At 33.8% G+C, this 24,063-nt stretch overlaps 1 protein-coding gene across 2 annotated transcripts; it reads left to right on the forward strand.

The window, feature by feature from the left end:
* Nucleotides 1–1,612: 1,612 nt before the first annotated feature.
* LOC145166998 (vacuolar protein sorting-associated protein, putative (DUF1162)) lies at nt 1,613–15,980 on the forward strand. 2 transcript variants are annotated; one of them, XM_079086070.1, is made up of 35 exons: nt 1,613–2,048; nt 2,156–2,243; nt 2,325–4,363; nt 4,451–4,565; nt 4,771–5,514; nt 5,681–5,903; nt 5,983–6,437; nt 6,535–6,658; nt 6,754–6,878; nt 6,969–7,567; nt 7,636–7,741; nt 7,833–7,949; nt 8,064–8,158; nt 8,447–8,598; nt 8,677–8,732; nt 8,799–9,405; nt 9,491–9,768; nt 9,858–9,943; nt 10,010–10,096; nt 10,188–10,446; nt 10,541–10,951; nt 11,039–11,135; nt 11,873–12,201; nt 12,309–12,425; nt 12,652–12,819; nt 12,901–13,029; nt 13,120–13,209; nt 13,277–13,383; nt 13,473–13,621; nt 14,097–14,179; nt 14,261–14,356; nt 14,901–15,023; nt 15,108–15,191; nt 15,280–15,420; nt 15,524–15,980. In XM_079086070.1, exons 1-35 carry the CDS (start codon nt 1,768–1,770, stop codon nt 15,848–15,850), a joined length of 9,087 nt encoding a protein of 3,028 aa, XP_078942196.1. In that variant the 5' UTR covers nt 1,613–1,767; the 3' UTR covers nt 15,851–15,980. The 2 variants fall into 2 exon arrangements, with proteins under 2 accessions (XP_078942196.1, XP_078942198.1); XM_079086072.1 differs by having other exon boundaries at nt 2,014–2,048; nt 2,161–2,243.
* Nucleotides 15,981–24,063: the final 8,083 nt, after the last annotated feature.

The raw sequence follows: 24,063 nt of genomic DNA on the forward strand, positions 1-24,063 counted from the left end.
GGTTTCAAAACTTTTAACATTTCGTCCTTCCGGCTCACTCCGTTACCATTTAGCCGTTAAGTCAGGGGCATTTTTGTCATTTCATTAACCAGGGACCATTTATGAGGTTTTCTATTACTTTTTTTAAAATAAATAAATAAATTTAATATGCAAGGGTCCCACCTCTCTCTCTCTCTCATATGTCTATTTTCGTCCTAGAAAATCCAGGTGCTTTCTCAGTTTCTCTCTTTATACAAATAAACACTTGTCATATGTATCCATCTATGACATGTGATAAGATCGACCATATGAGCACAAATGAGTAAATCAGTTACCACCATTCCTCCGGCAGATTGTGGAGACATGTAAACCAGCAAATTAAGGTTTGAGATCCTTCAAATCGATGGAAGAAATGGAAACCTGCAAAGGAAGGCCCATCTGACTCAGTTTCAACCTCCATAAATCGAAAAATGATGCAGAGGTTCTTATCGTTAATGATGGGTCTTCCACATCGCCGACCAAATACATCCATCGAACTGTGGTTAAATATCCAGGTGAAAACCACACACAAAACGTTTGATTCTTATTATTATTTGTTTCCGATTCTCCCTTCTCTCATCGGAAACTGATTTGCAGGTTTAATTTTCCCCTAATCCTTGCTCAAGCAAGGTCGATTCATCATCAATTACCTTCGACAGCCACTTCCCGTTGGTTGTCTGATCATCTAGAGAATAATTTCAATACCCCCTCCACACATACAAAAAAAAAAATTGATACCTTGATCTTCATCTGGTGTTTGTTTGGAATTATTGGGTTTCTGATTTGCTTTTGGGTATTTGATTTTCTTCTAGGTTTTCTTAGTTAATAAATAGCAGTGGAAGACAAGTGAGCTTTGGAATCGATCGTATGATGAAGAGAACGAGTTTCAAATTTATAGCCAAGGATTTTATGGCTGGTGTGTGTGTGTGTGAGAGAGAGAGAGAGAGGTGGGACCCTTGCATATTAAATTTATTTATTTATTTAAAAAAAAGTAATAGAAAACCTCATAAATGGTCATTGGGTAATGAAATGATAAAAAATGCCCCTGACTTAACGACTAAATGGTAACGGAGTGAGCCGGAAAGACGAAATGTTAAAAGTTTTGAAACCACATGGAAGATCTGTGAGGTTTTTTAAACTTAGGGACTAAACTTGATATTTTCGAAAACCACAGGGAAAGTTTTGTCTATATTTTAATTATTTATAATATTTTAATAGTTTGAAAATGTATTTAAGCTAATTTATTACCTTAGTTTACAAATATTTAAATCCAAATTTTGTTATATTAATCGCCACCTTAGTGCCTTACCTACAAAATTATAAATTATACAGATAAATGAACATGTCAGTTTTCTAGTCATAAATAATAAATTAGATGCCTACACTAAGAAAATAATCATTTGTTTTATAAAATCGGATAAGATTTCCACAAATCAATATAGTCTTTTAAAAATATCTTATCTCATTTTATTTATATCATTTAATTCACATATAAATAACTTGATAAAAAAGAAAACATAAACTTTGGTCGACATCGAAAATAATATAAATAGTATATTATTTTTGTTTTCGCAATCCATGCCCTTTACTTTCAACAAACTTCCCTTTCAAGCCCGCGAAGACGAATTCGAAGAGTAACAACCATATCTGAATCTGAGAAAGCTTAATCATCGATACACTCAGAAAAGCTTTTCCAAAAATGGCGTTAATCTGTACATTTGAAAGAACCTATTTCCAGAACTAATTGCAATGTTTATAACCGACTTTATTAAGCGCAAGTTAGAATCAGTGTTGCAACCATGGCTGCTGCAAGAACCGGAGTTGGAACTCAAGTTAGGGTTTCTTCGTTCTCATGGAATCGCCAAGAGCCTCCGCTTCAATACTTCAGCACTGAACGCGCTTCTAGACGATTCTACTGGCTTTTACTTCACCGACTTCAGAATTGATCAATTGACCCTCCGGATTACCAACTGGTCTGCTCCTGCATTCAATTGGGAAGTTCAAGGTTTCCATATCACTATATCGCCGAGGTATGCTATATACAAGTGTCTGTTTATGTATACATTTTCACTTATGTAGTTTGGATTGTTTTCGGTTTTTTGTTCATTTATTTTGGCAATGTCGCTTGACGTGGAAGGATAGTGGAGGGGAGGGGAAGCAGCCGGGAACCATCGGAGGTGTTGTTGGAGGACAAGAAGAAGGTTTTACGTGAAATTGACCCTGAGGTATTTCATTTAAAGTTCTGAATTTGGTCTCTATTCCATAGCTTTTATCATATCGTTTAATGACTTTCTGATGGATCACAGGGTAGTGAATTGTTTGATATCATGGAAAAGCTTGCGAATATTTCCCCATCAAGGAGCCAGAAAACTTCCCTCCCAAAGCTTATCCTGAATTATTGTTCCTTACAGATGACTGATATCAATCTACAACTGCAACATGCCATCTCAGATGACTCCATTGCATGCTTGTTGGAGATAGAGGAGCTTAATGCAGGCTCTCGACTTGTCAAACCTCAATCTTTCCTCAGAGGGTACGTCAATTCACTTATTGTAAATCCTAAAGAGAGCTATTTTGATCTTGAAATCAGAGGTTTAAAGATAAGATTGAAGAGCCATGATCATCTTAGCCCAGTGTTTTCTGCAACCGATATTATCTGTTCCTCAAAGTTGAGTGATCTTCAGTTGAGTGAACTCAATTGTTCAATTGAGGAATTACTGTTTTCATTTTCTCCAGCAGATGTCTCTGTTTTATCAATTATTGTGAGGGAATCATCAAGAAAATCCCCATCAATAAGAAACGGAAGACAACTCTGGAAAGAAACTGCAACCAGAATTCGGTCATTGATCTCAACACGTAAATGGTCAATGCAGAAATTAGTTGGTGTAGTTATCCTATGGTTGCGTTATGTACATGCCTGGGAGAATTTGTTTTTACTGATCGGATATTATCCTATGGACATAATGATAAAAAGATCAGCTGTAAAGATGTCCAAAAACCAGATGTTTTCAAAAACTTTTAGGCATCAATGGGAAGTAATTTCTGAAATTGAGAAAGGAATACCTCCTCCAGCTATTGCACTTGCACGTCGAGTCATCCGATGCAGAAAAGTCAACAATGGTGTTTCAAGCAAAGAGGAGGTCCAAGTCAATAGGTACTTGGAGTATTTTCAAAAGCTATTCCAATTACTTTGTCTTATATGGACTACTTTGTGTAGCATGTTTAACACAAAAAGAGTTGGAGTTCTTCCAATAGATTCCTTCCCAAATCTTTGTTACAGACTAAACTTGGGAAAAATTTCCATCACCATTTCCCCTGATAACAACACTAAACATTCTGTTGGGAAAAAAGCTGTTACAGACAGGAGGGTTTCACTTTCACACATGGATCTACTTTCTTTCTGTTTAATACTTGATTCATTTATCCTTCTTTACAACGAAAATATCTGTGAGAGTCATTTGACTTTCTCCTGTGGGGGTGTCAAGGTTATAAATGACTATGAATATTCTTCTAAAGGACGAAAGAAGCCTAAAGTTCTAGACTCAGAAACTGTCTTATGGAGTAAGCCTGCTCTTGTTTTTAACCAAGATCGAATTTCTACCTCCCTCCCACTTCTGGAAACCATTTTAAATCAAACATGGTTGGATTGGAAGACATCTTGTGCAGAATTTGGTGAAATTACGGATGAGACCTTGAAAGATCCCTTCATTCTCTTTGAGATGAAGCATTTTTTGACAGATCAGGGGGAGAGTAGCTTGAGTCATCGATTTACAAAATGTTGTTTAGCAGTGGGACAATTAGATTTCTTTTTGGGATATTCATCAGCATTATCATTAACTCTACTTCTTAGGCAGATACAGAATGCTTTCAGTTGGGAGAAAGTACAAACTTCTACTCCAACATTTGAGGCTCCATTAGTGAGAGTCTGGGATATTGATTCATGTATTGCTGAAATGGAAAAGGAACTTCATAAAGTAATACCAGAAAAGCTTATTGAAGTTGGAGTATATGTAGTTGGTCCTCGAATCCGAGTATCACTGAGAAAGGATAGTTTGCATAAAGCAGTTGATGATATTCACCTTTCTTTTGATTGTAAAAACATTGAACTCTTGGTGTCACCCAGTCTATTAAATGATTCAGCAACAGAGTGCATGCATATGATGGAGCTTCAAGTAGTTAACATGGCTAATTCCAATAATGGAAGCTACCAGTGTCAAGGGCAAATAAGGCTTGATGCATCTTTAAAAATTCATGGTATAAATGCTTACCTTGATGACTCATCTGAAGTCCAACACTCCAAGATTATAACAGTAAAGCCAATAACAGTTCAACTTTCAACACTAAGGTATGGCACACTTCATTCTTGTTTTTCATTAATTTTGGGTGTCATTGTGCTTTATTTTTATTTACTTTACTTTCTGTTTTATGACAGGAAGGATAATTGGTCTCTTGGAAAAAGTGTAAGCGCTTTCTCTGCAGTCCTACATGGGAATGCTTCAGGGATCTCAGGTCTAATATTTGTTGATGAAATGTCTGTTTTAGTCGAGGTAATTTCCTTCATCTTCTTCTTTTTCTTCTTCTTCTTCTTCTTCTTCTTCTTCCCTGATATCTTAATTTTTCCTGTAACACCTACAATTTCTTCACTTTTCCATGATTGCTTATAACAACTTTGAACATTTTCTCTGAATTGAATAGAAGTTTTTGTTTCTGTGATGAATTATGTTGACTCACTGGATGTTTTTTGTGTGACAGGTGGTTAATAGTTTGATCTTTGCTCTATCAAACACATTGATCACAAGCAACACATCTACTTCTAGAAATTCTAATTATTTTGATACTCAAGAGATGTTACATGTTAGTTCTGGAAATGAGATGCTGATGAGTTCAATTACTGGAATGCCCTTGGTCATTCTGACCACTCTCTATATTCTTAAATGCACATCTGAAATCCAGTCAGTGGATATAATCATTCACAAGTCAAGGAAAGTCAATGCCATAGAGAATCAAGTCACAATCTCTGAATCCTTTATGAGCCAGAATCTGTCTGCAAACTTCTTGCCTGATAATGGAATTCAGATTACTCTTCAGAAAATGCATATGAAGTTCTCATACAAAAAGAACCAAGGGAAAATACAAGGGCTTGTTGATTTCCTTGGTTTACGAGCTGTTATTTTCAGATATGCAAATGATGATGTCATGAATAGGTCTGATCTCCATAATCTGTTAGAAAATATATGTGAATCCTCAGTTTCCAATTGCAAATTGGATTTGTCTTTGACAAATCTTCCCAATGAATCATCATTATCCCACAGAGCAATTGGTAGTTCTACTTCTATTTCAAATACTTGTTTCAAAGCAAAAATTTCCTCCACTGAACTCTATGTGGTAGGATGCCCTTTAAAGGATGTAATAATTGGAAAACATGAGTCAAGTAAGCTTGAGATATCACTTTCTATTGAGGGTGGCTTTCAGAAAAGCATCTCTTGCCATTGTCAGGTGCCATTCTCATGACTTACTTCTATAATTTTCTCTCACATTTGACTTTAATATCACTTTTTGTATTTTTTTTTGTCTACTATGTTGATTGAAGTGGGATGTGTTAGTATATATGACAAAATGGAAGAGTTACTTTATCATGATGTTGCTGACATGGACTTGACAGGGTGGCATTATCTTCCTTGAAACCACATCAGCTGTGATGTTCTCTCAATGTGGAGATTCATACACACGTCGCATCAAACATCTATTTCCAGTTTCCCATAGTTCAAATATCACTACACTTGAAGCCTCTTCAATCCAAGAGACACAAACTGCAGGCATACCTGAAGATCTTACCATGCATCTCTCTCAGTTTTATCTTGCCTTAATTGGTAGAGATGAATCTGGTACCTCTCTCTCTCTCTCTCATGTTTTCATATTTTACAAAAATAGGCTTAACATGTTTTGGTGATGGATGTTGTGCAGGAAGACTTGAAGAGCTTCTGTTTAGTGCTGACATGGATTTGGACCTTAAAGTTGTGAATATGAAGAAAAAATTATCATTTCGTCTTCCCCAATTGTCAATTCTTTCTCGAGTTCTTCAAGACTCTATCAAACATCAAAATAGCAGAGTTCAGATTCCTCTTAGGTCTTCTAGCACAGATCCATCTTTCCTTCAAGCAGCATTAGTTCCAACAAATGATATTCATTCTGTAGCAAATGATGCAAGCAGCTCCACTTCTGATTCACATATAGAACTATCCAATGAAGATTCTCATCAAGATTCTGAAAACTACATTTTGAGACAATTAACTTGTTTCATAGCAGCTGAAGAGCCTGTAGCAAGGGACTCTGCTGATACATCAAAATCAACTCAACCTTGGGTTGGCAGTGGTTCTATTTCAGGTTTTGATGTGACAATATCATTGTCCGAGATTCAGGTAAGAATTCAATTATACATCATGCTTATTTTAAAAATTATAGAACCTACAAGTTGATGCTTATATAGTTATATGGCATATGCTATTATGTCTCCAGATGTTGCTATCAATTGCTGAAATTTCTGGGGTCTCCACAAAAGAAACAACTGCCACTGTGCAGCAAAGGCAATTGCATAATGAAGAGGAACCCATGAGAAACCTGGAGGAGATGATCCAAGATGGTAATTTTTTTTTTTCCTTTTCTTATTGTAGTTCACAAGTTTATTAGTTATTACCACAAACTCCATTGACAAGTTTTGTGCTTCATACATAATAGGCAGTATCATTGCAATCCAAGATGTCCATCAGCATATGTATATTGTGGCAGAAGGTGAAGATAGAAATTATCGTTTGTCTGGTTCAATGCATTATTCACTTGCACCACAGATGGCTCTTTTCAAGGTTTGTAGTTGACTAATTATGACATGAACAAGTTAATAGCATCATTCTATTCATTCTATTGATGAAAAATTGAAACCTTTTTTCATTTAGGTGAAGTATCATTACCAAAAAATATGGAAGTCTTCATACCAATGGTTTTCATTGACTTCATTGTATGCCAAAGATGAATCAGGGGAACACCTGCAATTAAACTGTAATCCCAGATCAAATTTTGTTGAGCTTTCCAGCTCAAGTAACAGTGGAACATCACTTTGGAGATCAATGCCTTGCAAATCTGCAAGTTTTGAAGATGAGAGTGAGTTGGAGTCTTACAACAATGCAGAAAAAAACCTATTTTACTTGATCAACAAGAAGAACAATTGTTCTATAGCTTTTGTTGAAGGGGTTCTAGAGTTTGTAAGCATACCTGGAAATCCATTCAAGTTTAAAGTATTTCAGGATCTTTCCCTTGCCCATGATCCATTATTGCTGGATGAAGGAAACTCGGTTTCACCCTTTATTGATATCAAGATTGACAAAATTTCTGTGACAATATATCATGAACTTTCAGATACAATCGAAAGGGTCCCACTTCTCCAGATGTCTATGGTTGTTCCTGAATTTATAATACAGAAATCACATGCTAAAGCCAGAGTGATAACCAAACTTGTAACTGAGCTATACTCGTTTGATGCAAAGAGGAACTTATGGTATGTGTTTATATTATTTTTGCAAATATATATTGAGAACTATTTTCTTATTTAGCATTCGAATACAGGAACACATTTCTGCATCCAGTTGAAATAAACATTTTCTGGAGATCTAGGGTTCAAACCCATGGTGTTTATGGAGTGCCTGTTCATTTGTATGCTAGAGTTAAAGAGGTAAGCATAATAATCACATAATATTTTGCATCCAGTTTTGTTTGTTATTGTGAATGGCATACTGAGGTATTATCATATTGTGGATTAACAGTTTCGTGTATCAATAATCGAGCTTTCACTGGACATACTTCTGTTTGTGATTGGAAAACTGGATTTGGCTGGTCCTTATGCAATTCAAAGCTCTGTGATTCTGGGAAATTCCTGCAAGGTGTATAATAATTACATAATATAATGCGTGTTTCTCTCTCTTTATATGTATCCAAACATGCATTTTATGGTATGAGATCTTTAACATGAAATTATGTTGTTTTCTAATTGTCAGGTTGAGAACCAATCAGACCTAGTCCTCCTTTGTCAGTTTTCAGATAAACAGTATGCTAGAATAGCCAGAAAACAGTCCACAACTGTTTTCTTAAGGTACTTTTACTGATTAATTAATTACTTGACATGGAAAGAAGAGAATATATGTATTATAAAGTATTTGGATATATATTACACACTTTTTAACACTGGAAAGAAGAGAACATGGATACCACTGACATGTATGAATGATAATAAGGAAAGAGCAAGATCAATAGAGATAGATTTCTATATATCATGTGTTAATAGGCTTATATAAAATCACATATATTTTGACTTTCACTAAAAAGTTATTGTATTACCAATTTACCCTCATATAACATTATTTATGTTGTATGTTCTCAGAAACTTGGCTTTAGACCAGCATCCAGAATCAGAAGCATCAAGTGTCTCAATCCAACTTGCAGAGAGAGGAGACTTTTTGACATTTCCAATTAAGTTTTCACTCTTAAAATCTGGAACATTTGCTTGGAGAACTCGCATAGTTTCTAAAAATGGTACTATTATGTTCATAAGTCACTTTTAGAATAATTGTTTGACCAAGTTTGACTCTTATCTCTGATGTATTTCAACAGATTCAAAAGCATATCCTGGGCCATTCATTATTGTAGACATTTCATGGAAATCTGAGGTATAGTTTCTGTTAATCTTGCTTATAAAAGACTATGTTTCTCTTAATGTTTCTAATTTCTTGTAGGATGGTTTGTCTATTGTTGTCTCTCCCATATTAAAAATCCACAATCAAACTAACTTCCCAATTGAGCTTCGATTTCAAAGGCCTCAACAAGAGGAAACCCATCATGCTTCTTTAGTAGTTAAAGCAGGGGACACCATTGATGATTCCACAGCAGCTTTTGATGCCATAAAAGCTTCAGGTGGATCAAAAAAGGCATTAAGATCTATGAGTGTTGGTAATTTCATATTCTCTTTCAGACCTAAAGTTTCAGAAGACTCTCCAAGTTTCAACAACATGGAATGGTCTGATGAACTTAAAGGAGGAAAAGCTGCACGTCTCTCTGGATTATTTGATAAAATAAGTTACCATGTACGCAATGCTTTTCCACTCGAATCAGAAAAATCTTCCTTCAGTACAGCTCGTGTTCCTTCAACATCAAAAACAGGGGAAATTGATGACTTACACTTTTTAATTCAAAGCATCAAAAAAGATGTTCCTATTTTACAACCTGATGGATCAAAAGCTTCAGCAGTTGCACTAGTTGAACAAAAGGAAATCTTTATTCTTCCAACTGTTGAGATTTCTAACCTATTGCAGTTAGAGATACATGTGGTTTTAACTGATAAAGGTAACAACTAACAATCATACCATGAAATGTTGACTTTTTTTGATTTTTGACTTTTGACTTTGTCACAACTTTGATCATGTTGCAGATCGTTATTTTCCCCAAGAGAGTGAAAACATGAGCAAACAGGCAACCATTCCTTGTGGATCAAGTGTTACTTTATATGCTAACCCTGAGGCAATGTTCTTTAATGTTACCTTAACTGCATTTGGATTAACTTGCAAATCTGTAAATTGTGGTGATTGGGCTAAAAAGTTACTGAAGCAGAAAAAAGGTAATCAAAACTTGGACATGGAGTTAAACTTTGGTGATGGAAGGTATTTTGGTCTTTTAAGTTTGTCATGTGGACATAGGGGCATACTGGAGGTATATATATTTTTCTCTCTAGTATCTAATTATTTATATTCCCAATACAATCCTCCATTTCAAGAGCTGATTCATGTATATTTCTACAGGCTGCCATATATACACCATATACACTCAAGAACAACACTGATTTTGGTTTATTTTGTCTTGCTCCAAATCAGAACCCCCTATCTAGGTACATGTTTATTAGTATTCACCTTTCAGTTTCACCACATTTTCATTAACACAATTTTTTATTCAGAAATGAAGTTGAGGAACTTTCTTCTCAAGGATATTCAAAGCTAGGAGCTTTTCTGCCTCCTAAGTCAACAAAATCATGGTTCTTAAGGTAGTAGTTATCCATTGATAGTAACTCATTAGTCATTAGTCTAATCATTTAGAATTGTAAATAAAACTATTTCACACATTCATGTCTTTAGAACAAACAAGGTGTCCCTGAAATTAATGGATGACAAAGCAAATGAAGCTCTGCTAGACTTGGATGCAGTCTCAGGCGTTACAGAGATAAATCTAGAAATGGAAGAAAAACCAGGACTCGTATATATTACAAAATTGGGTGTTTCATTACATTCATCTATCAACACACAAACTCCATCACAAGTAGTATCTTTGAGTCCAAGATATGTTTTACTAAATGAATCAGATGAAGTGATCACTATTCGTCAGTGTAACCTAGAGGTATATTGTATATATACCCCTTTTGGTTTCTTGTATTATAAAATTATAATATCCATTTTGCTAACATTTTATATTTTGATTAAATTATGAAAAGGATGATGTGGAGTGTATGACAACTGTCAGTAGTAAACAGAGAAAAGCCTTACGACTTTGCAACAGAACTACTAAAAAAAGGGAAACTAGCATTTTTGAGAATTTCATCAGAAAGCATAGAAATGGTGAAGATGATTCATTGCTGTTTATTCAGTTTTCTCCAAATGAAACTGGATTAGGTTGGTCAGGGCCAATATGTGTTGCTTCAATGGGGAGATTTTTTCTAAAATTTCCAAGATCTATAAAAGAAAAAGACAAAGAAAATGAAGAAAATACACAAGAATTTGCTGTTGTGATTGTTTCTGAAGAGAATTCGTCTCTTGTTTTACGCTTCCACAGACCACCTCACATGAATTTGCCTTACAGGGTTGAGAATTGTTTGCGTGATGCATCAATAACTTACTATCAAAAGGTTCTTAAGAACATGAATATTGGATTTTTTTTTGATCAAACTTCTTCATATGAAGGACTCAATTTCAATCATGATTAATGTTTTCAGGGCTCAACAGAACTAGAAACTTTGGGATCTGGAAAGCAAGTTAATTATGTATGGGATGATTTATCTCTTCCTCATAAGCTAGTCATCCAAATAAGTGGTAATTTCTTCTTTCTCATTTCGTGTAACACCCTACTATAAAATACATTTTTTATAATATAATAAGTTAGGTTAAACAACCGTATTTATATCTATCTACATAGAGTTTTCCATCATTTAAAGCTGACATAATCCACATTATTCATTACTTGATGCTTTCATAACGTTTATGGTTAGATATTCATCATATAGCTCTAATTTACCAATAATTAACCAATTTCCATACCACCTTTTTCTTTTAACTTAAGAATATGTAGCTTTTAATTCAACACTTGTATCATCTTGTAAAAATTGGATCCATATTTAACTTTAATCCAGCATAATGTTATAGTTTCTAACAGGAATTTACTCATGCATCAAGCTATCAAGTTAGCCCCAAATGGGTATAAAATAAACCCTAACCTTACTTGACATTACAATTAGTTTCATACATTGAAAGAGGAATTTTCCCTTTAAATCTTGTTAATAACCAACATTTACATCTTAATTACAAACATACATCAATCAAGAATCATCTTCATTTTTCAAGCTCCATAAACCCCAATTTCAACAATGAAGTTTAAATGTAGAAGAGTGATTTAGATTCATCAAGAATTTGCTCCCAAGATAGACATCCAAAATTTTAATGACAAAAATGCATCAAGATTCTTCTTCATTACTCAAGCTCCATTAACCCTAATTTCACCAATAAATGTTCTTTCTTGAATATCATCATCTTTCTTACCCTTGTTTTTGTAGATTTGCATCTGCTACGTGAAATTAGCGTTGACAAGGTGCGAGAATGGAAACCCTTGTATAAAGTCAGCCAACGTAGAGCATTAGGGTTAAATTTCCCTTTGGATAAGAAGAAGACAGGAGAAAAGGGTAAAATGTCAAAATTGAGTCATGTAAATGAGATGGATATGGTGAATTTGGGCTATGAAGTTTATGCACATGGCCTCACTAGAGTTCTTAGAATTTGTGAACGTAATGACAGCAGAAAACTAAATAGACAATTCTACCCTGGTGCTAAAATTACATTAAGAGTCTCTAGATTTTCTATCCACTTCAGTGAACGTGCAAAACAGGTTAGTCACACTTTTATTATCAATAAAAAAAATGGTAGACATACTTTACTCTTTATTTCTAATTTTTCAAATTTGTAATATTTTCACATATAAATTGGTTACTGAAGGAAGAAGAGTCAGATGAGTCACTTGTCTACACACCAATCATTGTTATGCGGCTTAATAACATCAGTCTGGATTCCATGCTTACTGATCAACAAAGATTGAATCAACTTAGGGTTCAGGTATCAAAGAAACAATAATAAATTACCAAAATGGTCCCTGTTCTTTCTGTTCTTACCATTTTTAGTCCAAAGTTGAAACCTTTCTCGGTTTTGGTCCATGGAACCTTGAAATAAGAACCAAAATCTGAACGTACCAGGAATTTTGGGCTAAAACGATAAAAAATTAGAAAGAACAGGGACTAGTTTTGTAATTTACTCAAGAAATAATTATATATTATTACTGCAGTCTGTGAGTGTGGATCAAAAGTGGGTAGGAGCTCCTTTTGCTGCTATGCTTCGAAGACATCAAACTGGATTCTCAGATACATATGACAACATGCTTCGTGTAGTTCTCATTTTGCTTCCATCAACTTCTAATATCAGACAAATAAAATACTTATCCATTGTTCTTCAGGTAAAACAATAACTTTTAGATTTTTTTTTTAATACTATCATCTTTCATAAAATAATCTGTTTGACTTTTTTGAATATGTAGCCATTTGATTTGAACTTGGATGAGGAAACCCTGATGAAAATTGTCCCTTTCTATAGAACATCACTCAGTGATCCAAATACTCCTAGTCAGCAGTATTACTTTGATCATTTTGAGATACATCCAGTAAAGGTTTTATACTAATCTCCATATCTTTACTATATCTCTGATTCTTTTTATAAATTTTTTTAATTTTAAAAACATTGTTTACTTTTCTTGAAGATCATAGCAAGCTTTCTCCCAGGAGATTCGTATTCTAGCTATAATTCAACACAGGAGACAATGAGATCTTTGTTGCACAGTGTGATAAAGGTTTGTCATAAGAATTATAATTTTATAATTTGTAAGTGGCTAATATTGTTTTTTATTTATTTATTAGGTTCCTGAAATAAAAAACAAGACTGTAGAACTGAATGGTGTCCTGGTTACTCACGCTTTGATTACAATACGTGAACTTTCTGTCAAGTGTGCACAACATTATTCATGGTGAATCCCAATCCCATCTATCTAAATTTGAAATTAAAATTGATTTATTTTCTATGATATGATATTATCAAAATATTACGTGTATTTAGGTATGCCATGCGTGCAATCTATATAGCAAAAGGAAGCCCATTGCTTCCTCCAGCTTTTGCTTCAATTTTTGATGACTTGGCTTCTTCATCCCTTGATGTCTTTTTTGATCCTTCAACTGCCTTGATCAAGCTTCCTGGTCTCACCTTAGGTCTCTCTTAATTTCACTTTTTTACTTTTCACCATTTCTATTGTTATGTTTCAACTTTTATTATTTTCTTATGGATAAATACCATTTTTTTCAGTTTAACCATTTTGATGATGTAACATGTCAAAATGCTCTGAAACTTTTATATTTTGATTGGAAAAAGCAAAGTTTTAGTGATTAATTGCTAATATGATGTTTTTTTTTTCTACTTTTTCTTTTTTGTTATTTTAATTTTTGTTCAGTGGCTAAATCGACAAAATATAATAGTTTGATGGGTAAATTATTTTACCCTGATATTAAACCAGGGGAACAGGGGAAAATGTTTTTTTTCCTTAGAAGATCAAAAAAAAGTATAATGGTTTAATCATTACAGAAAATAGTTAAGTGACTAAATCAATAAAATTATAAAAGTACAAATGTTTTATATTTTGTCCTTATTCTTTAGTATTTTTAAGTTGTTTTTGGTGAATGGTTGCAGGCACATTCAAGCTCCTGAGTAAATACATTGATGGTAAAGGCTTATCTGGTACCAAACGTTATTTAGGTGATCTAGGAAAAACTGTAAGTGCACTTCTTCTTTCTTATTTTTAGTTATTTATTTTTTCAGAGCTTCTAAAGTTTATAGTATTTTTGATGTTGCAGGTTAAAACGGCTGGATCAAATATACTGTTTGTTGCTGTGACTGAGATATCAGATTCAGTGCTGAGGGGAGCGGAAACCAGTGGGTTTGATGGAATGGTAACCTTCCTTCCTTTTCTTTTGAAAATAGAGTAAATTACAACTTTGGTCCCTGTGCTATATTTTTTTTTTGAATATAGAGTAAAAACAAATTTTCTTGGTTTTTTGATCCGTGATTTTGTTCTGTTTTGGATTTGGTCCCTACCCATCATGCCGTCCAAAACCAAAGTTTGTAAAATGACCATTTCGCCCTTAATATAGAGGGGCGGCTGTTCATGTATGTTCGTAGATATTCTTGTGATTCTGTTTTTTTTTTTTTTTTTTTTGGGGGGGGGGGGGGAGTAAATGATTAAAAACTATTAAAATAGGGGCAAATAAGTCATTTTACATGGGTGTAGACCGCATGAGATTGGGGGGTAGGGACCAAATCCAAAACAAAAAGAATTTATGTGGATTAAAAAAGCAAGAAAAATCGTATTTGGACCATATCCAGGACAAACACTATAGCACAGGGACTAAATTTGTAAAATTTAGTTTTTTCTTTTTTTATGTTGAAAGTAAGGTAAAAGGTTGACCATATTTTATGTTATGATGATGCATGTAGTTTGGTGGGTTTCAACAAGGAGTACTGAAACTGGCAATGGAGCCTTCCGTATTGGGTAGTGCTTTTACAGAAGGTGGCCCAGATAGAAAAATTAAGCTTGATCGTAATCCTGGTATTGATGAGGTACCTCATTTATATTTATTTATTTAATTATTTTAATCTATTTTTTATCTGAATTCTGAATATAATATACTTGGAATTTGACAGTTATATATCGAAGGATATTTGCAAGCTATGTTGGATACATTGTATAAACACGAATATCTCAGAGTCAGAGTCATTGATGAGCAGGTATCAGTAATATTATATCATCATATATCATATCATATGTGATATGTTAATTTAATTCCAATTAAAAATGTTGTTTTGTATTTTGTAGGTTGTTCTAAAGAATCTACCACCAAACAGTGTTCTCATAGATGAAATTATGGATCATGTGAAGGGTTTCCTCATCAGCAAGGCATTGTTGAAAGGAGACTCTTCTTTCTCTCATCCCTTACATCACCTTCGTGGACAAAACGTAAGTCTACACTCTAAAAGGGTGGGACAGGCCTCTTGCCCGTGGAAAAGACATAAATGCCCTTGTTACATATGACATCTGATGTTTTTTTTTTTTTTTGTAGGAATGGAGAATCGGTCCAACGATTTTGACTTTGTGTGAGCATCTGTTTGTGAATTTTGCAATCGGGTGGCTGAGGGAGCAGGCGGGTGATCTAACGGCTAAAATCAATTGGGGGGACAGGTTTAAGGGGGACCCACCAAAAGAAATAACAAAAGAAGAGGAGAGTAGTAAGATGTCTGTATTGAAATGGGGAGTTGGGAGGTTTGTGTTTGCAGGTATGGTTGCATATATTGATGGAAGGTTATGTCGGTGTATACCTAATCCTGTTGCAAGGCGTATTGTTAGTGGTTTCGTCTTAAGTTTTCTAGACAAAACTCGTGATAAATAATCAATTCAATCTCTTTTTTTTTTTTTGCTATCTTCAAGTGCTTTGAAATGTATATGAAGAAGATTTACATTAAGAATGCAACCTTGTAAACATGATGATACTAAATTCAACATCATGTTTTTTTTTTCTATGTTATATTTGCATATGTTTCAAATGTATATTTATACGATGTCAACGCAATAAAAATTGTTTGTACAAAAGACGTAAAGTCTAATCTAACAATCTTGAATTATGTTATTTTATTTATTTGATCTTTTAGATATCAAAAGTAAACTAATCACTCGAGTAATGGAGGTATGGGTATTAAAAAGCTTTTTATTTGAATGAAGATGAGAATTCCTTGAAGGCACATTAGCTTTATCACTTAACGGGTTAAGATCATAACAACAATTTATAGAGAAGAGAGTCACTTTGATTTTGCCATAGCTCGAGACTTTTCAAATGATCCTATGATCTCTTACTTTGATTATCGGGTGCTTCTATGCCGCATCCCAACCCTACGCTTAGATCGCTTGACACGGGTCACCATGATTTTTTTGGGTTCTCGGTTCTCTCATGGAGAAATTCGTGATGCGGTTTGGTCTTGTGGTAGTGATCGAGCACCGGGACCGGATGGTTTTTCTTTTCGCTTTGTCAAGAAGTTTTGGGAGATCTTGAAGGAGGATGGCAACTTTGTTGATGAGTTTTTTTGACATGGGTGTGATTCCGAACGAGTGTAACTCTTCTTTCATTACTCTTATTCCGAAGACGGATAGCCCCTCTACTATTAATGAGTATAGGCCAATTAGCCTAATTGGAGTGCAATATAAAATTATTGCAAAACTGTTAGCGAACTGTCTGGCCCTTGTGATTGGTGCTATTGTTAGCTCGGAGCAGTCAACTTTTATTAAAGGCAGACAAATTCTAGATGGGCCTTTGATGGTAAACAAAATCATTGACCGATATATGAGGAAGAAGAAAAAGGCTATGATTTTAAAGGTAGATTTCAATAAGTCTTACGACTCGGTTTGCTGGAAGTATTTGCTATAGATCATGGATTTTATGGGATTCGATCATAAATGGATAGGATGGATTAAAGCTTGTCTTGAGTCTACGCGTGCCTCCATTCTAGTCAATGGGAGCCCCACAGAGGAGTTCTTGCTAAAGAAGGGTCTTCGTCAGGGTGATCATTTGTCTCCTTTTCTTTTTATCTTGGTCATGGAAGGGTTGCATGTTGCTTTAGAGGATGTTGTGGGTTAGGGCTTATTTCGTGGTGTGAATGTGGGTGACGATGGGCTTTATTTGTCTCATTTTTTCTATGTAGACGATGCCTTGTTTATGGGTGATTGGGACGAGCAGAATATAGCCAATTTGGTTACCATCCTTAACTGCTTCTATTGAGTTTTAGGTCCAAGACTTAACTTGCAGAAATCGAGTATGTATGGGGTTGGTCTTACTTTGCAACAGGTGGAAGAGATGGTTGTGGTTACAGGATGTTCGACTGCTTTTATGCCTTTTTCATATCTGGGTTTACCTGTTGGCTCGAAGATGAATCATATTGCTAATTGGAATACGGTGACTCAAAAGTTTAGGAAGCGTTTGGCAAATTGGAAAGTCAATTTACTTTCGGTGGGGGGTAGGTTGACTCTCATCAGGTCCGTCCTTAGTAGCTTGGGTACGTATCACATGTCTTTGTTCAAAATGCCTGAGACAGTGACTGATTACCTAGAATCATTGAGATCTCGCTTCTTTTGTGGTGGGAGTGATCCAGAGAGGAAGATTTCCTGGATTAAATGGGATTTGGTGTTGAACTCCAAGGATAAAGGTGGGTTGGGCATTGGTAGTTTGAAGGCGTTTAATATGGCGTTACTTCTTAAATGGAGATGGCGTTTTTATACCGATATAGACTCCATTTGGGTCAAGGTGATTAGGAGTATCCACGGGGTATTGGGGGCCTTGGATCGGATATGCTCAATCTGAAGGGTGGAGAGGTGTGGGCCAATATGGTGAAGTTGTTTAATAAATTGAATGTTCTCCAAATTATTCTGCATTCTTTGTTACGTAAAAGAATTGACAATGGAGGTGATACTCGGTTTTGGATGGACATTTGGCTGGGCAATGAGAGTCTTAAGGATCGTTTCCCCCGCCTTTACGCGTTGGAGAATCATAAGGATTGTTTGGTCGCTGATAGATGGAGAGTTGATGGTTGGGTTTGGGAGTGGTTTCGAGATTTTCGTGAGGGTGGGCGTACTGATACGCAACTCAAGGCGTTGGCAGAGATGCTTAGTCATGTTCCCATTGTTGATCAGCAAGATAAATGAGAGTGGGGTATTGACACGGATGGTACGTTTGCGGTTAGTAACACTAGATGCCATATTGATAGTGTTATCTTATAGGAAGGTCCTCTTTCAAGGTGGTGCAGGCTGGTTCCCATTAAGCTAAATGTCCATATTTGGCGAGTGTTGTTGAATAGGCTGCTTACTAGAGACAATCTGGAATACATGAATATTGATGTTCCTTATGTCCTTTGTCCTTTGTCCCTCGTGCTCTCTTTAAGTTGAGGATTTCAATCATGTGTTCGTTAATTGTGAGGTGGCAAATCAGATCTGGGTGAAGGTCTTCAAATGGGTGGATATTCCTTTCCCTCTGTTCGGGAACGTTGACGACCTTATGAGATGGGTGGACTCTATCACCATGAGTCCAGTGAGGATAAATGTTCTTAAAGTCGTCGTTATGACTACGATTTGGATCATTTGGCAATACACGAACAGTGAAGTCTTTCAGATGCATGCCATGAGAAAAAGTCATATATTTGAAAGTATTGTTATTCACTCTTATGATTGGGTTAATAGATGTAGTAAAAGTAACATCACTTGGACTATGTGGTTACAAAATCCTCTTTTATAACAACTCTCTGTAATTTTTCTTTGTTGCTAGCATCTTGCTAATATAGTTTTAATATATTCAGTTGTTCTAAAAAAAATAATCTAGGGGACGAAGAACAATATCTCTATTTACAAGAAATATTGATGTCTATTATTCTTTCTAATCATAATGATAGTGGGTCTTGGGAGCTTGATACTACGAGGGACTATTTGGTTTCGTTGGCTAGAAAGTATATTAATAATAATACTTTAATAGTTTGTGATAATCTAACTAGATGCAACAATCTTGTTTTTATCAAAGTTGATGTTTTGACTTGGAGATTACGATGAAGGAGGGTGCGGACTAAAATTAATTTGGATAAAAGAGGGATTAATATTGAGTCGCTTCTTTGTCCAACTTGTGACGATCACAGTGAAACGGTTAACCATTTCTTGTACAACTGCATGATTAGCTTTTTTATTTATAATCAAACCAGATGAAACCATTTCTTGTACAACTGCATGATTAGCTTTTTTATTTATAATCAAACTAGACGAATAACCGCGTGTTGCGCGCAGAATACAATAATATAACTATAGATAAATATATGTTATTAAAAGTAATTATCTCTTTGTGATTAACTTTGAAATAATAATTTTTATCATAATGTTAACATGAAACATTGTAATTAAATATATGAGAAGATATGTACATAATTAAATCAATTAAGGTGGATAGCCTCTCCCGATACATTATGCATAAGATAAAAATAATATTAAATTTTGATTTATTTTTAACTATTTTAATGGTTACTCCATTTGTATATATATTTCTTAGGATCATATCATCATAATAATATTTAGCCATAATGATATTTAGCCACATGTTGCTTGTATATAAAATTAAATATTATTTGTCGTGACTAATTAATTAAACAAAATTATTTTGACGTTCGAAGATGATTATTATTTCAAATATTAATCATATTTTTTAAAGAAAATTTTATTATTAATAACTATTCTTATTTTAATTAATTAAAAAGTTAATTTTAATTTTTCTATTTATTCAACCGGTTTTTAATTGCTAATATATTAGAGTAGTTGTATTAGTTCTCTAACAAATTATTTAGTTATTTAGAAGATTATATGTTTATTAAAAAGTATTAGGTACATGATTTTTTTCTATTTGAAAAAAAAACATCAATCTATATTAATATTTTTTATAATTTTCAGAGATAATAATAATAATAATAATAATAATAATAATAATAATAATAATAATAAATTGTTTATATACAAATTAATCAAAACATATTTATTAGTTGGGTTTAATTGTTTGAGTGAATAAAAAAATATGCAACTTTATAAACATAATTAAGTTGATTTAAATGTATCTAATAATTTTGGCACATTGATGTCATTATTTCAAAGTTTATTTTCAAAATAATAAGTATAGGAATCATGTTTTTACAATATATCCAAATATTAAAACTCATATCCAATAAGCGACCATGAAAAGGTAAAAAACTTTCATGTTATGTATAGAGATTATTTTAAGCTTCAGGGTCTATAATCAAATAAAATATATAACCTTTATACGATTCTTAATTTTTACAGAAAAAAAGTCATAAAATATGCCTTCAACAATTTCAATGCCTACAAAAACTCAAGCAAAAAATCACATTAATGCAACTTTGATGCCAACAAAAACTCAAACAACAAATCACATTAGTCCAACTTCGATGCCTAGAAAAACTCAAAAAAAATCACATTAATCCATCGAATAAAATAAGACAACAATATGAAATATTACCTCGTCTTTCCAAAAGACATTGTTTTCTTCTTAAGTCGACTCAAATCATTCACACCAAATCTTTTGTTTAATGTATGCTTGATTAAAGTCCTCACGCTTTCTTTGAGTTCACCTGAGCAACCCATCATTTGTTTGGACTCGATGAGGGTGTCAAGAGGTAAAGAAAAAAATTTGGAAAAGGAAATCGATAAATTCTTTGGTGGTTTTTGCAAATAAAACTTTATTTACTATCTTGTTCACTAAAAACGTAGGTGTCATGTTTAGAGAAACCATTGTTGGTGTACCACATTGAAGCTTGAAATAAGATTTTATAGTAGTGGGAGATGTTGGGAATTATGGTTATCATAAGTTCAAAAACTCTTTGATTGCTTGTTAATTAAAAAATGTGTGGAGGTTTCATAAGTTCAAAAGCTATTTGATTGCTTGGTGTTAATTAGGTGAATGTGAAAAGATAGAAAGGTTCCAAATGCATGTGATGCAAGTAAAAATATATCTTTTAGAAGTATAGTATATGATAGCACAACAATGAGATGTTAAACAGATCGGTGAAAGCAAAACCTATGCAAACAAAAGTTTGGGTGCGACCATCTCAACGACTTGAATAACGGTAAAGCAAGCAATCACAAAAAAAGCAGAAAAAGACACAAAGAATTAGTGTGACATACTTCCACGAATAGGAAGCGGAGATCTATTTTATTATTCAATTATTTCGAATGATACATTGGGAACCCTAGCTACATATATTTATAACCGAAAACTCTACCAACTATAGGATCGGCCCCATATACAAGTAAACCCAAAATAACCGAACAATTCAATTTCGCCATTCGGGTCTCTTTGGTTTAAGTCATGTCATAATTCATTCAGACCACCAGATTCTAAGTCACACTCTAACAATAACAGATCCATTTTATATGATTGTTGCACAATCATTCTTTTGGATCACAAAGAGAAGTTGTAGGTTTAAACTCAATTATGTTTGTTGGTTGCACAACCTTACTAAGAATATATATATATATATATATATGGTTGAGATCCGTTGAGAACTCATAGTTTTCCGAAAACCTGAGAACTAAAGGTGGAGCGTTAGATCAAAATTAACTCATTAAGGGCATGATCGTCATTTTACCGATCTCATTTAATGTTTAATTTTTAATAAAAAATTCTAAAAATTAACATAATAAATCAAATTTCGGATTTAAAAAAAAAAAATTTCGATTTTTTTAAAAAAATGGAGATTTTTTAATTTTTTCAGAAAACATGAATTTTTTAAAAAATTGACGAAAAATATTTTTTTAAAAATAACTGCATTTTTTTTTTCAAAAAAACTGTAATTTTATAAAAAAAACTGCAGGTTTTTCAAAAAAAAACTGCAATTTTAAAAAAACTGTAATTTTTTTTATAAAACTGCATTCTTTTAAAAACTAAAATTTTAAAAATCAATAAATTAAAAAAAACTAGAATATTTAAAAAAACTCTAATTTTTTTAACAAAACAAATCAACGTTAGGTGCATATATGCATCTTTCTTATACTATAATATTCGTAATTAATCATAACAAAAGTCCATTTTTATTTAATAATCTATAAACACAATAGTACAAGTATTTTATTCGATACAAAATAAAATATAAAAAAGCAAAAAATAGTACAAAATTTCAAAGCGTTTTCATGTCTTCGTGTCAAGATTTCTATAATTTCTTTAATTATCAGTTTTCACATGTAATTCATATGAGATTTACTTGTAAGTTACATGTGATTCATATGTGAATTACATGTGAATCACATGTAATTCATATGTGAATTACTTGAGATTTACGTGTGAATTACATGTGAATCATATGTAATTCATATGTGAATCACTTGTGATTTACGTATTAATTACACATATGAATCACATGTAACTCATATGTGATTTACATGTGAATCACATGTAATTCATATGTGAATCACTTGTGATTTTCTTGTGAATTACATGTGATTCACTTATGATATATTGCCAAAATGAAACAAATGAAAATAGACTATATGGTTAGAAAAAATATATAATTAAGATGATTTACATGTGAATTACATGTGATTCACATGTAAATCACAAATGATTCACATGTGTCACAAGTGATTCACATGTAAATCACAAGTGATTCACATGTAAATTACAAGTGATTCATGAAGCTCAATATAAAAGCAATTAAAATAAACTATATGGTTAGAAAAAATAAATAATTAAGATGATTTACATGTGATTCACATATAAATCACAAATGATTCACATGTGTCACAAGTGATTCACATGTGAATCACAAGTGATTCACATGTGAATCACAAGTGATTCACATGTGAATCACAAGTGATTCACATGTAAATCACAAGTGATTCATAAAGCTCAATATAGAAGCAATTACCACAAATCAGATGTGGTTAATTAGCTAATATATAAAATATAATGTTATTAACAAATGAGGTGCAATTTTTATCATATTTCTGTATAAGTTGATCAACATTTTATACGTAATATTAATATGTAAATGTTGCAGATTTTAGTGTAGAAATCAAATAACACCATCAACATTTTAGTTTAGCATCCTCCTCAACATCGGGGCTTTCTTTCTCGAAAAATGTGGTGAATAGTTTGAAGAGGACTAATGATTTTTGAATCAAGAAGTTCTTAAATTACGTAGGCAGGTAGATTCCCAAAGTTTTTTAAAATTACAATGTTTTGCCATAAGCCGCTGTGGATTTTTAGAAGCAGACTTGTATCCTTTGGGTTCTTTTGTAGAAAGCAGCGAGGCATGTAAGGCATGCTGAGCAAGGAGACCAAAATCAGTAATATGGCGTGGATTGAATATACCTGATTTGGAACGAGTAATCATATGATGAGATGCCGGTGGAGAAGTGTGTAAGTTGTCTGTGGTAGAGGCTGGTGGAGAAGACAAGTCGTCATCATCAGTCGTGTTGGATGGGGAATCGGAAGTAGGTGATGGATCCTCAGCGGGTGGTGAATTGAGATGCGACATGGTTGCTGGAGCCCCAGAAGTGGAGTCACACAGTTGACACGGAGTAGGCTGAACAGGCTCGTTAAGAGCAAAGGTGGACCGAGCATTCGTGGGTTTCGGAACCAGCCCAGACGAGGTAGCAACAGTCGGCCTATCATCCAAAAAAGATGACAACTCTAAAAATGATAGATCTGTGTGAGGAAGAGAACCTTTGAAGGGATACGCGACCTCATTAAACCTTGCATGCCTTGTGATGTACACACGAGAGGTAACCGGGTCCAAGCATTTGTATCCTTTATATTGAGTTTGATAACCAATAAAAACACAAGGAAAACTCTGTGGTGCCAATTTGTGAGCAGAGTAATCTCGTAAATAAGGATACACAAGGCAACCATAAGTTTTGAAATTACCATATTGTGGTATGCGTGAATAGAGAAGCTCGTAAGGAGACCGATTGTCCAACAGTTTAGTGGGTACACGATTAATAATAAAGACTGCAGAACTAAACGCATCAACCCAATAAGATGTGGGAACATGAGAATTGAACAACATAGCTAACCCG

This window comes from Lactuca virosa, chromosome 3, assembly GCF_052849685.1.
Source record: "Lactuca virosa cultivar CGN04683 chromosome 3, Lactuca_virosa_CGN04683_v6, whole genome shotgun sequence".
Lineage (NCBI taxonomy): Eukaryota > Viridiplantae > Streptophyta > Magnoliopsida > Asterales > Asteraceae > Lactuca > Lactuca virosa.